This window comes from Esox lucius, chromosome 14 (assembly GCF_011004845.1).
Source record: "Esox lucius isolate fEsoLuc1 chromosome 14, fEsoLuc1.pri, whole genome shotgun sequence".
Taxonomy (NCBI): Eukaryota; Metazoa; Chordata; class Actinopteri; order Esociformes; family Esocidae; genus Esox; species Esox lucius.
The window spans coordinates 21,021,969-21,035,978 of record NC_047582.1 but is presented as its reverse complement, the minus strand read 5'-3'; the positions used below and the strand labels follow the sequence as shown (position 1 = coordinate 21,035,978).

The window sequence follows — 14,010 nt, the reverse complement described above, 5'->3', positions numbered from 1 at the left end:
TATATTCAGCCTAGAACCTCTGTAAATATGGTCTGAAACATCTCTATATTCAGCCTAGAACCTCTGTAAATATGGTCTGAAACATCTCTATAACCAGTCATTTCTATCCCATTATCAAATGTGTGATCAATATAGATATATTTTACAATAGTTGATGCCATTAATGTAACTTTTTGTGTTTTTTGTCTAATCAATTATAACAAATATTATCAGAATGAAATGAAATAAATTTGTAGTGAGTGTTAAGCACTCACTACACTAAGTTCTGTCAGTTCTGTCTTTGGCATTTGGCCATGATATCTTGTGTACGACATATTGAATATCTTCCTTTTTCATGCACTGCAGGAAGAGTATTTTGGCCTGGCAAATTCAAACGTGACATTGGTCACCAGTGATGTCACGACCTGGTTTATCCATGAGTTGTAGGAGGGTGACATGCTCATGGGGATGGCGGTCATAGACCTTCCATAATGAAAGGGACAGGAATTAGGGATTGGCCCAAAACCATTCCTGAATCACCTCTGAGTGTTGGAACCTAGCATTATCACACAGTTTTTTGATCTGTAAGCATAAGAAACTATAAGCATAGTCACAGTAAAATGTATTTTAACAATTCTTTTAATACTTGCATTTACCTTGTGTTAACATACTGCTTTTCAATGTGAATGTCTTTCTAGATGACACACTGATGTTTGATATTGTTTTTTGTTCTCATTAAATGTCACATGTACTTAGCATTTTGAAAAAAAGGGCCTTTTTTGATGATCTGATGCATTTTTTGTACCAAGATTTATTTAAATAAAACATCACTTAAAATATATAAACACCATGTTACTTAAAACATAGCTTTTTTAGTAGTTCACTATCTTCCACCATGCTTTGGTCAAAAGTTGTGTAGTTTGTAGGCTGTCATTTTGATACAAAGCCACTCTACTTATTTCACTTCCTCTTCTAAAATGATTTTGACAGTTTTCGCCTCCTCCTCAATTTCTCACCATCTCCCTGTGTGTCTAATCTGCTCACAGAAACTTCCGGAAGCATCTGAGAATGGTGGGCAGCAGGAGAATGAAGGCACAGAGTGAGTCCCACTGTGATGGTGACCTGTGTTCTCCCCCAACAGTGGTTTTGTCCGTGTGTTTATGCATGGCCCTGTGCATGATATATGTGCTGGAGATTGTCATGTGCACGTTGTTATGCACCTGTGTGTGTGTGTGTGTGTGTTGGGCATGTGTCATGAACCTGTGTGTTGACATTGGTGTGAAGCCGTAGGTGATCTGGATATATGAAGTGGTTCTGCAGAGGAATAGGAGATGCCCTCAGTCTGTCCTTTGGGAGGCTAGTCGTGTTGCACCAAAACTCACCCCACTCCCTCTGTCCTTTGGAGAGGCGCTGTTTGTGTGTGGTAACTGTGTGTGTGACCTACGCATAAAAATACACGTGGAGACCAGAAGTCCCCAAATAGGTAGTTAAATGTAACTAATTAGGCCCTTTCAAAAAATAGTAGTTAGTCACCACTGGGAAAAGGTTATTTCTGGCTTAGGAGTTAGGTTTATGTTAAAATGTACATTTGGGGTTTAGTGTTATAATTAAGGTTGTCTTTAGGGTCAGACATTAGGGTTAGGATTAGGTCTTGGAGATGGAGAATAGGTTTCCTGCTCCCTGCAAGGATAGAAAAACAAACGTGTGTGTGGGTGTGTGTGCATACAATGGACAGTGCAGTGTGTGTTGAGAGTTCTGTTTGATTGTGTGTTCAGGGTGTGCATATGGTGTTCAGGGCGATCATATGGTGTTCAGGGTATTTACGTTCAAGTTGTGTGGATGGTGTTCAGGGTGTTTGTGTTCAGGGAGTTTGTATGGTGTTCAGGAGATGTGTGTTTGTGTTCAAGGAGTTTGTATGGTGTTCAGGAGATGTGTGTTTGTGTTCAGGGAATGTGTATGGTGTTCAGGTTGTTTGTATTCAAGATGTGTGTATGGTGTTGAGGGTGTGTGTGTCAGGGTGTGTGGATGGTGTTCAGGATGTGTGTGTCAGGGTGTGTGTATGGTATTCAGGATGTGTGTGTCAGGGTGTGTGTATGGTGTTGAGGGTGTGTGTGTCAGGGTGTGTGTGTGTGTGGTGTTCAGGGTGTGTGTGTGTCAGGGTGTGTGTGTGGTGTTCAGGGTCTGTGTATGGTGTTCAGGGTGTGTGTGTCAGGGTGTGTGTGGTGTTCAGGGTGTGTGTGTCAGGGTGTGTGTGTGTGTGTGGTGTTCAGGGTGTGTCTGTGTCAGGGTGTGTATGGTGTTCAGGGTGTGTGTGTGGTGTTCAGGGTGTGTGGTGTTCAGGGTGTGTATGGTGTTCAGGGTGTGTGTGTGGAGTTCAGGGTGTGTGTGGTGTTCAGGGTGTGTGTATGGAGTTCAGGGTGTGTTTGTCAGGGTGTGTGTGTGGTGTTCAGGGTGTGTGTATGGAGTTCAGGGTGTGTGTATGGAGTTCAGGGTGTGTGTGTGGTGTTCAGGGTGTGTGTATGGTGTTCAGGGTGTGTGTGTGGTATTCAGGGTGTGTGTATGGTGTTCAGGGTGTGTGTATGGATTTCAGGGTGTGTGTATGGAGTTCAGGGTGTGTGTATGGTGTTCAGGGTGTGTGTATGGAGTTCAGGGTGTGTGTATGGTGTTCAGGGTGTGTGTATGGTGTTCAGGGTGTGTGTGTGGTATTCAGGGTGTGTGTATGGAGTTCAGGGTGTGTGTATGGAGTTCAGGGTGTGTGTATGGTGTTCAGGGAGTGTGTATGGTGTTCAGAGTGTGCGTTAGTGTGGGTGTGTGACTCTCTCTCCCCGCCTGCATTAGCGTTTGCTGAGCGTAGAGCGAAGAGTTTCAACCGGTCCTGGAGTGACCCCACCCCTGTCCAGAATGAGTCTCCACATGACCCTAGAGACAGTGAGTTCATACACACACAGTACTGTACTGTACAGTCTCAGATGTTGACTCTGATTGTCTGTCTGACCGTGGGTCTGTCTCCAAATGTCTGATTCTCTCTCTTTCTCTGTGAGTATTTGTCTCGAATAGTCTGGAAGGGTGTCAAGTGCAGGTCTTGATGTGTGTGTGTGTGTGTGTTTTGTACATGTGTATGTGCAGGCGTGTGAACACTGTGTTTGCCTGCATGTTTCTCTGTCTGTAGTGTCCGTTTATAAATGTCAGTTGTTGTTTCTTCATTTACCTGGTGCTTGTGTCTCTGAAGGTCTACTGATACAAGCTACTATTGATGACATTGAAATGGCACCACTCTATTTGTGTCCTCTGACAGCCGGTTGTTTTGTCCTTCTAATGATTGACACAATCTGTCTATCTACCCTGGCACCTTTCCTTCTCAGTCTCCTACTCTTACTGTCCGCTTTCCCCTTTTCTCCTTTATTCTGTTCCACGTATTCCTCTGCCATTTCACTTGAGTCTGTCTTTTTTTTCCTCACTGTCACGTTTCATTGGCACCCTGTCTAACTCCTTGCTACGCATTTTCACCATCTGTCTTTCTCGTGATAACTGTTTTATTCCAGTGCTTGTTCTCATCTGCCCCCCCCCTCCGATTCCCAGTCTCTTCTCCTCTATTCTCCTCTCTTCACTCCTCTATTCTCCTGTCTTCACTCCTCCATTCTCCTCTCTCTTCTTCTGTCTTCTTCTCTCCTCTCCTACGTCATATCTCCTCCCCTTTCTCTTCTGTTTCCAGCCCCTTGTGTCTAACAGTTAGCGTGCTGCCTGTGTTGGGGTGTAGGTGGCGACATGCAGACCTCGTGTGGGACACTGGATGAGGGGGAGCGTGAGGATCTCGACTGGGAGGAGGAGAGAGAGTTGGAGAGACTGGCATGTGAAGGAGATGACTTCATTCCACCCAAAATCATGGTGAAGTATCCAAATGCACATGTTTACTCTGTAGGGGATGGTATGCATGTGAATACCTATACTTTGAAATGGCAAGGTTGTAGTCATTATTTAGGGTCAATTCAATAAGCTATTTGTAGGTCATTAACTGAGTAATAAAGTAGAATTTACTCCTGTTGGATACCAGTGGAGAGCAAGAGATGAAAGGCATATTAACTCCACAGACAAACATCCTGCTGTGAATAATGCATTTTCAGGGTCCAGCATTGGTTTGGAGGTAGAACACAACAAACAGAACACTACAGACAGAACAAAACGAACAGAACACTACAGACAGAACACTACAGACAGAACACAACAAACAGAAAACTACAGGCAGAACACAACAAACAGAACACTACAGTCAGAACACAACAAACAGAACACTACAGACAGAACACAACAAACAGAAAACTACAGACAGAACACAACAAACAGAACACTACAGTCAGATCACAATAGAAACCAACTGACAGAATGCAAAAGACAGAACACAACAGACAGGACACAACAGAACACAACTGACAGAGCGCAACAGACAGAACACAACAGATCCCAACTGACAGAACACGAAAGACAGAACACAACAGTCAGAATACTACACACAGAACACAACAGACAGGACACAACAGACAGAACACAACAGAACCCAACTGACAGAACATGAAAGACAGAACACAACAGACATAATACTACAGACAGAACACAACAGGCAGAAAGGACACAACAGACAGAACACAATAGACAGGACACAACAGACAGATTACAACAGACAGAAAATAACAGAACACAACAGACAGAACATAAGTGAATACCTTCTTTAAACTTCTCTCTCTCCATTGCTCTGTCTCTTAGCTAATCAGCTCCAAAGTCCCCAAGGCGGAATACGTTCCCAACATCATCCGTAGAGATGACCCCTCAATTATCCCTATCCTCTATGTGAGTAACTCTCCTGAAAGGAATTCTGATCAAATATACACTTGCACAAGATGCACAGGACACATGAGTCCATCTGAGTTTCTGAATGCATGATGCTCACTCCATTATCCCAAGTAATATTCTGTGGCTGGATATTGACTGGTTCTTATTTGTGTCTGTCTCCAGGACCATGAACATGCTACATTTGATGATATCCTCGGTAAGCAAACTTTCCATTCATGTCACTTAGTCTTTGTCTTGGTGTACTTCTGTCTTTGCTCTGCTATTTTCTCAGTTCCAAATGCCCCTCTATGTCTACACTTGTGTATTTATTGAACTTGTATTTAACCAGGGAGACGCATTGAGAGCCAGGTCTCATTTACAGGTGTGCCCAACACTAGTGCTCTGTTCTAAAGGAGTGCTCTATTTAGGGGGCTGGCTGACAAATGCGACACAGCGCATGTTTTTTTATGTAAGCTGCTGTATACAATAACAATAATGCAATACATCTTACTGCAGTCTCTGCGTGAGGAACTTTCGGTTTTCACTGCATTGCCTGTCCCTCTATGTGACCATGCCCTCTTCCTCTCTCTTCACAGAGGAGATTGAGAAAAAACTAACAGCCTACAGGAGAGGGAGCAAAATCTGGAGGATGCTCATTTTCTGTCAGGTGAGATTGGAGGAAATGGAGAGAGAAATAGACAGGGGGTTAAAAGAGATGAAAATGATTACAAAGGGACACTAGAACATTCTTGTTATGCCAAAGGATATAATTTACTGTCAAAAGACAGATTACAGCTAATTATAATACACCTTAACTAGCTAATTAGAACTGTGGAGGTGGAGACGCTTTTTGTGATTAACTCTGCCGGGTTCTGCCATGTATGCCAAGTAAGGGTCAAGTGGTGGATTGGATTCAATTTAGAGTGTGAACTTGAATATCTACATCTCTGTGGATTTACTTTAGGGAGGTCCAGGACATCTGTACCTGTTAAAGAATAAAGTGGCAACATTCGCCAAAGTGGAGAAAGAGGAGGACATGAGCCAGTGAGTGATCTGTCTCTCTGTTAGGACTGTTAGTATCTGTCTCTCTGTTAGGACTGTTAGTATCTGTCTCTCTGTTAGGACTCTTAGTATCTGTCTCTGTTAGGAATGTAAGTATCTGTCTCTCTGTTAGGATTGTTAGTATCTGTCTCTCTGTTAGGACTCTTAGTATCTGTCTCTCTGTTAGGACTGTTAGTATCTGTCTCTCTGTTAGGACTGTTAGTATCTCTCTCTCTGTTAGGACTGTTAGTATCTGTCTCTCTGTTAGGACTGTTAGTATCTGTCTCTCTGTTAGGACTGTTAGTATCTCTCTCTCTGTTAGGACTGTTAGTATCTGTCTCTCTGTTAGGACTGTTAGTATCTGTCTCTCTGTTTGGACTGTTAGTATCTGTCTCTCTGTTAGGACTGTTAGTATCTGTCTCTGTTAGGCATGTTAGTATCTGTCTCTCAGTTAGGACTGTCAGTATCTGTCTCTGTTAGGACTGTTAGTATCTGTCTCTCTGTTAGGACTGTAAGTATCTGTCTCTCTGTTAGGACTGTCAGTATCTCTCTCTGTTAGGAATGTTAGTATCTGTCTCTCTGTTAGGACTGTCAGTATCTGTCTCTCTGTTAGGAATGTTAGTATCTGTCTCTCTGTTAGGACTGTTAGTATGTGTCTCTCTGTTAGGACTGTTAGTATCTGTCTCTCTGTTAGGACTGTTAGTATCTGTCTCTGTTAGGACTGTTAGTATCTGTCTCTCTGTTAGGACTGTTAGTATCTGTCTCTCTGTTAGGAATGTTAGTATCTGTCTCTCTGTTAGGACTGTTAGTATGTGTCTCTCTGTTAGGACTGTTAGTATCTGTCTCTCTGTTAGGACTGTAAGTATCTGTCTCTGTTAGGACTGTTAGTATGTGTCTCTCTGTTAGGAATTTTAGTATCTGTCTCTCTGTTAGGACTGTTAGTATCTCTTTCTCTCTCTCTCTCTGTTAGGACTGTTAGTATCTGTCTCTCTGTTAGGACTGTTAGTATCTCTCTCTCTCTCTCTCTGTTAGGACTGTTAGTATCTGTCTCTCTGTTAGGACTGTTAGTATCTCTCTCTCTCTCTCTCTGTTAGGACTGTTAGTATCTGTCTCTCTGTTAGGACTGTTAGTATCTCTCTCTCTGTTAGGACTGTCAGTATGTGTCTCTCTGGTGGTAGGTACCAGTGATTTTGGATCTGAACCGTGTCATCCTTTTACCCCAGGTTCTGGAGGAGACTGAGTCGCTTTATGAGCAAAGTGAACCCTGAACCCAACCTCATCCATATCATGGGCTGCTATGTCCTGGGCAACCCCAATGGAGAGAAGGTACAGACATGGACAGACACATACATTACACATACTTTACACACACACAGACATGGACAGACACACACATTACACACACAGACATGGACAGACACATACATTACACACACACAGACATGGACAGACACACACATTACACACACAGACATGGACAGACACATACATTACACACACACAGACATGGACAGACACACACATTACACACACAGACATGGACAGACACATACATTACACACACACAGACATGGACAGACACACACATTACACACACACAGACATGGACAGACACACACATTACACACACACAGACATGGACAGACACAAACATTACACACACACAAACATGGACAGACACATACATTACACACACACAGACATGGACAGACACACACATTACACATACTTTACACACACACAGACATGGACAGACACACACACAGACATGGACAGACACATACATTACACACATTCCATACTATATACAACTCAACATGGTTAATGGCTAAACTATACAGAATGGAGAATGGAGAGAATTGCTGTTTTCTATTCCCTCCTTTCTCTCTACTATCCTTCTCTCCTTCTCTCTTTACTATCCTCTATCCACTGTCCTTCTCTCTTTACTATCCTCTATCCACTGTCCTTCTCTCTTTACTATCCTCTATCCACTGTCCTTCTCTCTTTACTATCCTCTATCCACTGTCCTTCTCTCTCGACTATCCCTCCCCTTTCCTCTCTTTTCTATCCTCCTCTCTCCTGGTATGAACCCATTATCTCATCCTGAGTCATGTTTCTGGATTTAGTCGAAAGGCACGAGGCCAAGTGACTGTGACAGGGGAAAGGCTGCAACGCCTCTCTCCCTCTAAACCCACATTGGGCGAGTGCTAACACAACTCTGTGGGCTTCTGTCGTGTTTGCCAAAGTGCTTGGCAGCGTTGGTTACATAATGGAAAGTGCTGTCTGGTGTCTGTGTTATGAAGCTGTTAAGGGGAGGATATAGTACAAACAGCTACTTTCATCATGACTCTGACTGGGGTTCTACGGACCACTGAAACAGATGTACCGTGGTACCTTCAATACAACAGCCCTAATGTATACGCTGACATCTGTTCACATGAATATGTACGTATTTGTACATATCAAGCGGGGGTGCAGACAAGTTAATGCCTGCCTGAGTTTGTGTGTGATGCACAGTTAATTGACCTGGCCCCAAAAGTCATGTGCTCTTTTAGTCTTTACTCGGCACAGCCAGAAGAGGTCTGACAACCCCTCAGAGTCTGGTTCCTCCCTAGTTTCTTTCTAAGTTTGGACCTTACTAGGGAGTTTTTCCTAGACATGTTATGTTAACTCTACTTGCTTGCTCTTTGGGGTTTCAGGCTGGTATCTGTAATACCTGCTACTGTGAAAAGGGCTTTATAAAATACATTTGATTGATTGTGTTAATCAGCTTTGACGGTAAACACCTCCACCTCACACCAGTGGTACAGTCAGGACATGGTGCTCTACTGAACACCCTCTGGCAACATCTTAAAGCCTTCTCTGAATACAGATAGTGTTGTTTTCCCTGAAGAGTCATCAAGCTAGCATCAGTAAACAGCAGACAAAGGCTTGCAGAATGACTGTTCAGCCAGTGTTTCTAGATCCCATTCAATTGCAGATTAACTAATTGTTTGATTCTCCATGGTAAGTGAAGAAGTGTATTCCCTAAAGCAGAGTTTGCACTGCATCATGTTGTACAAACATAAAAATGGAAGCAAAGACTAGAAATCACTAGGGAACTTTGAAACTTTTATTCCTCACACACACACTCACTCTCATTTGCCCCCGCCTTTCACCTATTTTGAATCAATGGCCGGTTTCCTGCTGTAGTAAAGCTTTGAGCTGGAAGTGCATGTTGGCGTGCGGTAGGTCCTGTTGAATACAGGCCACCCTGGAGAGGAGGGACAGACAGGCCCAGTGGCCCGGCGGGAGATTAACTGGTGTCTCTTATCATTGGCCAACAGCTGTTCCAGAAGCTGAAGAACCTGATGAGGCCTTATTCCATCGAATTCGAGTCGCCACTGGAACTGTCTGCACAGGGTGAGGACTGTCAGCTACACAGACACACACATACACACACACAAACAGACATTACCAGCCCTAACGTTTGGAGCAATTATTTATTGATGGATTAGTTCCTTCGGTTAAAAATGTAATAATTTCTACTTTGCGCATTTTGCATCAGTCCCTCACATTGGTTCGATGAACACTCCTTGCTCTCTCTCTGCTACTACCAGCTCTCTTCTCTCATCCCCTCTCCTATCAATGTCTTCCTCTTGCACTCCTATGGGTCCAGTCACTGTGTCCGCACCATTTTATCTGTCCCCCAGTCGTCGTCGTCCACCCCTCCTCCCCCATGCCTCTCACCCCCTCCCTCTTTACCTCCTGCAATACGGAGCTCAGCTTCACTCCTGCCCAGCCGTCAGTGTTGTGTCAATGCGATGTCCTCCCCGCTAGAACCCAACCAAAATCAGCGTGTTTTTTTCGTTCCTAAGACCGGATGAGCGCACGTCAGCCAATGGGGATGAAACCTTGGCTTTTGCGATGTGACACAGGCAGTTTAGCAGCTTTCGTTGATTTTAAAGGAAGCGTTCCCTCAGTGGCTGACGGCCAGACAGCCGGAGGTCAATGTCTGTGCTGTAGCAGGGCCTTCACACACATTGGGTGACTGGCACACTGGTAGAGGAAGAGGTCATTGGAAACGAAGAGGGTCATCTCCCACACGGTCAACTAACACTGACAGATGGCGCCGCCATCCATTACGATATGTTATTGTTCTTTTGAATAATACATTGCATAAAATGTTATAGAGATTATTGTCACATATAGGACATACAGTATATTATGTGGGCCTAAATTAAGCTGGAATTGCCCTCGGTATTTCCTTCAGTCCTAATAATACAAACTTGGAATGTTGCCCTGTAGAGGAACACAGTTTGAACGTTTACTTCCTTTGTCTAGGAAAAGAGATGATTGAGATGTACTTCGACTTTCGTCTCTTCCGTCTGTGGAAAACGCGCCAGCACTCCAAACTCCTGGACTACGAGGATCTTTTGTGACAAGGCTCCAAGGCTTTGTGACAAGGCTCCCTGTAGCATACAAGCAGTCTATACTGGGCCAAGAGGACCCACTGACCACCACTGCTCAACTCAACCATAAAACCCATCTTAGCTACTTTCATCCAGGAGAGAACTGGGAGTGGGCCCACAGGAGAGGACAGGAAGTGGGCCTACCGGATAGGACAGGGAGTGGGTCTACAGGAGAGGACTGTGAATTGGGATACAGGAGAAGACTGGGAGTGGGGCTACAGGAGAGGAGGAGGAGAATGTTGACTAGAGGCTCAGTGGGAAAGAAAAAAACAGGAGGTGGAGTTGGTGACATAGCAGCTTTCAAAGCGCTGTGTCTCTCACCTATTATTTACTTAAACTTTCCTCTCACCTCCTACGATACCGTAAAGGTCAGGGGTCAATGATAGAGAATCTAAGCCAAACTGATACAAGAACAAGTAAACCTGAAGATGGAAAGAAACAGTGAGATGTATGAAGGGAGAGACTGACCGGGGGGAAGGGAACTTCTGTACCCTATCTCTCTCCTTCGTCAATGAGGAATTAACATTTATTTTGTGTCTGAGGTGCTTATAGCACTGACATGCTTTGAAAGGCAATTGTTTGTTACTGTATTTGTTGAGTGTCTCTGAGAATCTGGATTGGAAAAGCAATGATGTCCATACTGTAGTGTGTGTGTATACATCACATGAATATAGTCTATCTCTAGTCACGCAAATACTCTATATATGAGAATATAATACATCATTTATTTTTATGTGTATTCTTGTGGTGTTTCTTATGAACTCTTTTAAATAACTCAGGTTTTAGCCATGAAATAATGTTTGTTTTTGTTTTTTTTATCTCCTACTATACCAGATATTGTAATCATAATTGCCATTGCTTGGGAGGAATGTATATCTCAAAGACATTAATCTTCTAACTGTTCAACTGATTCAGCTCTGAATGTATAGGAATGATGTGACCACAAATAATGCTGTGCATTTGTGTGTTTGTGTGTATGTGCGTGTGTGTGTGTGTGTGCTTGAGTATATGCATTTTGTGTGTGTTTTTCCTCCAATATAGCCAAGCTGTCACTGGTACACATTTTCATTACATGAGTTGTGAAATCATATGTACACATTTATGTCAGATTAGTGGTGACATTACTCTCACACATTTACATGAGATGAGTTGTGACATCATTGTCACACATTTACATCAGATCACTGATACACATTTACATCAGATGAGTGGTGACATCACTATCACACATTTACATCAGATCACTGGTACATATTTACATCAGATGAGTTGAGATATCACTGGTACACATTTACATCAGACGAGTTGTGACATCACTAACATATTTACATCAGATGAGTTGTGATATCACTGGTACACATTTACATCAGATCACTGGTACACATTTACATCAGATGAGCTGTGATATCACTGGTACACATTTAATCAGATGAGTTGTGATATTACTGGTACAAATGTAATCAAATGAGTTGTGATATCACTGGTACACATTTAATCAGATGAGTTGTGATATCACTGGTACACATTTAATCAAATGAGTTGTGATATCACTGGTACACATTTAATCAGATGAGTTGTGATATCACTGGTACACATTTAATCAGATGAGTTGTGATATCACTGGTACAAATGTAATCAAATGAGTTGTGATATCACTGGTACACATTTAATCAGATGAGTTGTGATATCACTGGTACAAATGTAATCAAATGAGTTGTGATATCACTGGTACACATTTAATCAGATGAGTTGTGATATCACTGGTACACATATCAGATTAATAGACAGTCCTGTCTCCCACTTAGGATGGCCTAGGAGGCCCAGAACTCAGAAAATACACGTAAGGGCCCCGATTCCATCTTTCTAACTAGTTGGTCTTCAGACTTGCCTTATGTAGGTGCGTAACAGGTTTTTCAGGCGTAGTTCCCTTGCGCACTTTGAATAAAGGTCATTCAACTACTGAAAACCCTCAAACTTGCTGGCCAACTGACTTTCTGGTGGAGTTTTCAGGCACATTCTGAAGCACACATCAAACATAGAATCTTAGCCTTTGCAAAAGCGGAAACATTTTTACCAACATAATCTGTTACCTCTCGGCATCTGTGAAAGTTATGTCTGGGAAGGTTCATAGGAGTCGCTCAGCAAATCAAAGAAGGCAAATACTCCTTTGTACAGATCCCCTATGGTATGAATCCTATTTCTGTCCATCGCACAAAGGTACTATCAAAGTTAGAGGGCAAAAGGAGGGGTTGCTCGCTATTAGAAGCAGGAATGACATTGGCCTAACATAAATACTAGACAATTTATTTCCAGATATGGACAATGCTGAAATATTATTATAAAGGTATTTCTGTGGGCTGTCAGGTTTTCAGGTTCTGGCCTGAAATCAAACTCACAAAAGCTGATGTTGAAGATACTGAACTAGTCTAAAGAAGGACAGTTTTCTTGCTTCTTTTCTCACCACAAGTTTTCAGCAGTGCTAACATAATCGCAAAAGGATTCTCTAATGTTCAATAAAAAATAAATAATAATATATATATATATATATATATATTTAAAATTGGAACACAGGAGTGATGGTTGCTGATAATGGGCCTCTGTACGCTTATGTAGATATTCAACAAGAAATCGGCTGTTTCCAGCTAAAATAGACATTTCCAACATTAACAATGTGAACACTGCATTTCTGATCAATTTGATGTTATTTTAATTAACAAAAAATGCTTTTCTTTTGATAACAAGGACATTTCCAAGTGACCCCAAACTTCTGAACGGTAGTATATGTTTGCTTTGAGTTTGTCCATCAGATTAGGACCGTTTGATTTCAATAGGGAGGAATGTTGTTTTGTAACTTCAAACCCTAGTTAGCTGCGTTAGTCTGGGTGTCCTAAATGGGACATAGCAGAGAAAGTCTTCCGCTTATAGAGAAATGTTATATAGAGTCTTTAGTACTTTAAAGCTCCATGTAGAGTTCCATGAAACGCTGTCACTTGAGTGAGAGGCACGATGGCCGGAGCAGAAATGCAAGCATTTGATATGTTTGATATGTATTCAAGTATGGGGTCTCCTATAAAGGAGTTTGGTCCCATTTATGAATCCGTATACCAGGATCAATGTCTGTATGACTGCAAACAGGGCCAGTCCACCAGAGGCAGCGTGTTTTTTCATGTGACTCCTTTCATTGCAGTCATTTAGACGACATAAAAATTTGTGTTGTACAAAACAAAGGATCGTCTCGAAACAAATCCGAGTGTCAAAGCCAAAGCCACATTTCTAAATATTGCTTAACCCGCGTGTACCTATGCTCATCACATTGGTTTCCCGTACCAATCAGACAGAAGCTACCAGTTTTGGAGACGAATTTCAATATGTAGATAATTTTTCCAACCTATTAATCACCCTGACATCCGTGAGTGTGGCGTAGGTTTGGCTGGAGCAAGGAGTTTGTGTAGCCTGACAAGAAAGATGGCATATCTGTAGACATCACTACCACCTCCATTTCTTCAATCTCCATCCCAAAATATATCTGGCTGAAATACACGATGTCTGAAGCACATGTTGCTTCGTTATTAAGTTTAAGGTCAGACTACGCAATAAAGTTCCATTTGAGCATGCATTTCTCAGGTCGAAATCGGTCCTTATGAATTAGTCTGATCGCTCAGCATTTCAAGCCATTAATTAAGCACCTGTGGGTCTGCTTGCTGTCAGGAGAATG

The 14,010-nt window shown here is 42.5% G+C and overlaps 1 protein-coding gene across 11 annotated transcripts in view; it reads left to right on the top strand.

Annotated features, from left to right (window-relative positions):
* The window catches only part of LOC105014840 (NMDA receptor synaptonuclear signaling and neuronal migration factor), a 30,216-nt gene extending 17,427 nt beyond the window's left edge, over window positions 1-12,789 (top strand). For 9 of the 11 annotated variants that reach the window (XM_010877482.4, XM_010877484.4, XM_020053075.3 and 6 more), the window contains 10 exons: window positions 1,026-1,078; window positions 2,818-2,907; window positions 3,737-3,864; window positions 4,738-4,821; window positions 4,987-5,020; window positions 5,400-5,470; window positions 5,768-5,847; window positions 7,068-7,170; window positions 9,171-9,246; window positions 10,168-12,789. In XM_010877482.4, coding sequence (XP_010875784.1) covers window positions 1,026-1,078; window positions 2,818-2,907; window positions 3,737-3,864; window positions 4,738-4,821; window positions 4,987-5,020; window positions 5,400-5,470; window positions 5,768-5,847; window positions 7,068-7,170; window positions 9,171-9,246; window positions 10,168-10,265 — 817 coding nt within the window. In that variant the 3' untranslated portion in view covers window positions 10,266-12,789. The remainder of the gene's footprint in view (window positions 1-1,025; window positions 1,079-2,817; window positions 2,908-3,736; window positions 3,865-4,737; window positions 4,822-4,986; window positions 5,021-5,399; window positions 5,471-5,767; window positions 5,848-7,067; window positions 7,171-9,170; window positions 9,247-10,167) is intronic. The other 2 variants (XM_020053076.3, XM_010877485.4) reach the window with 1 other exon arrangement.
* The last annotated feature ends 1,221 nt before the right edge of the window (window positions 12,790-14,010 follow it).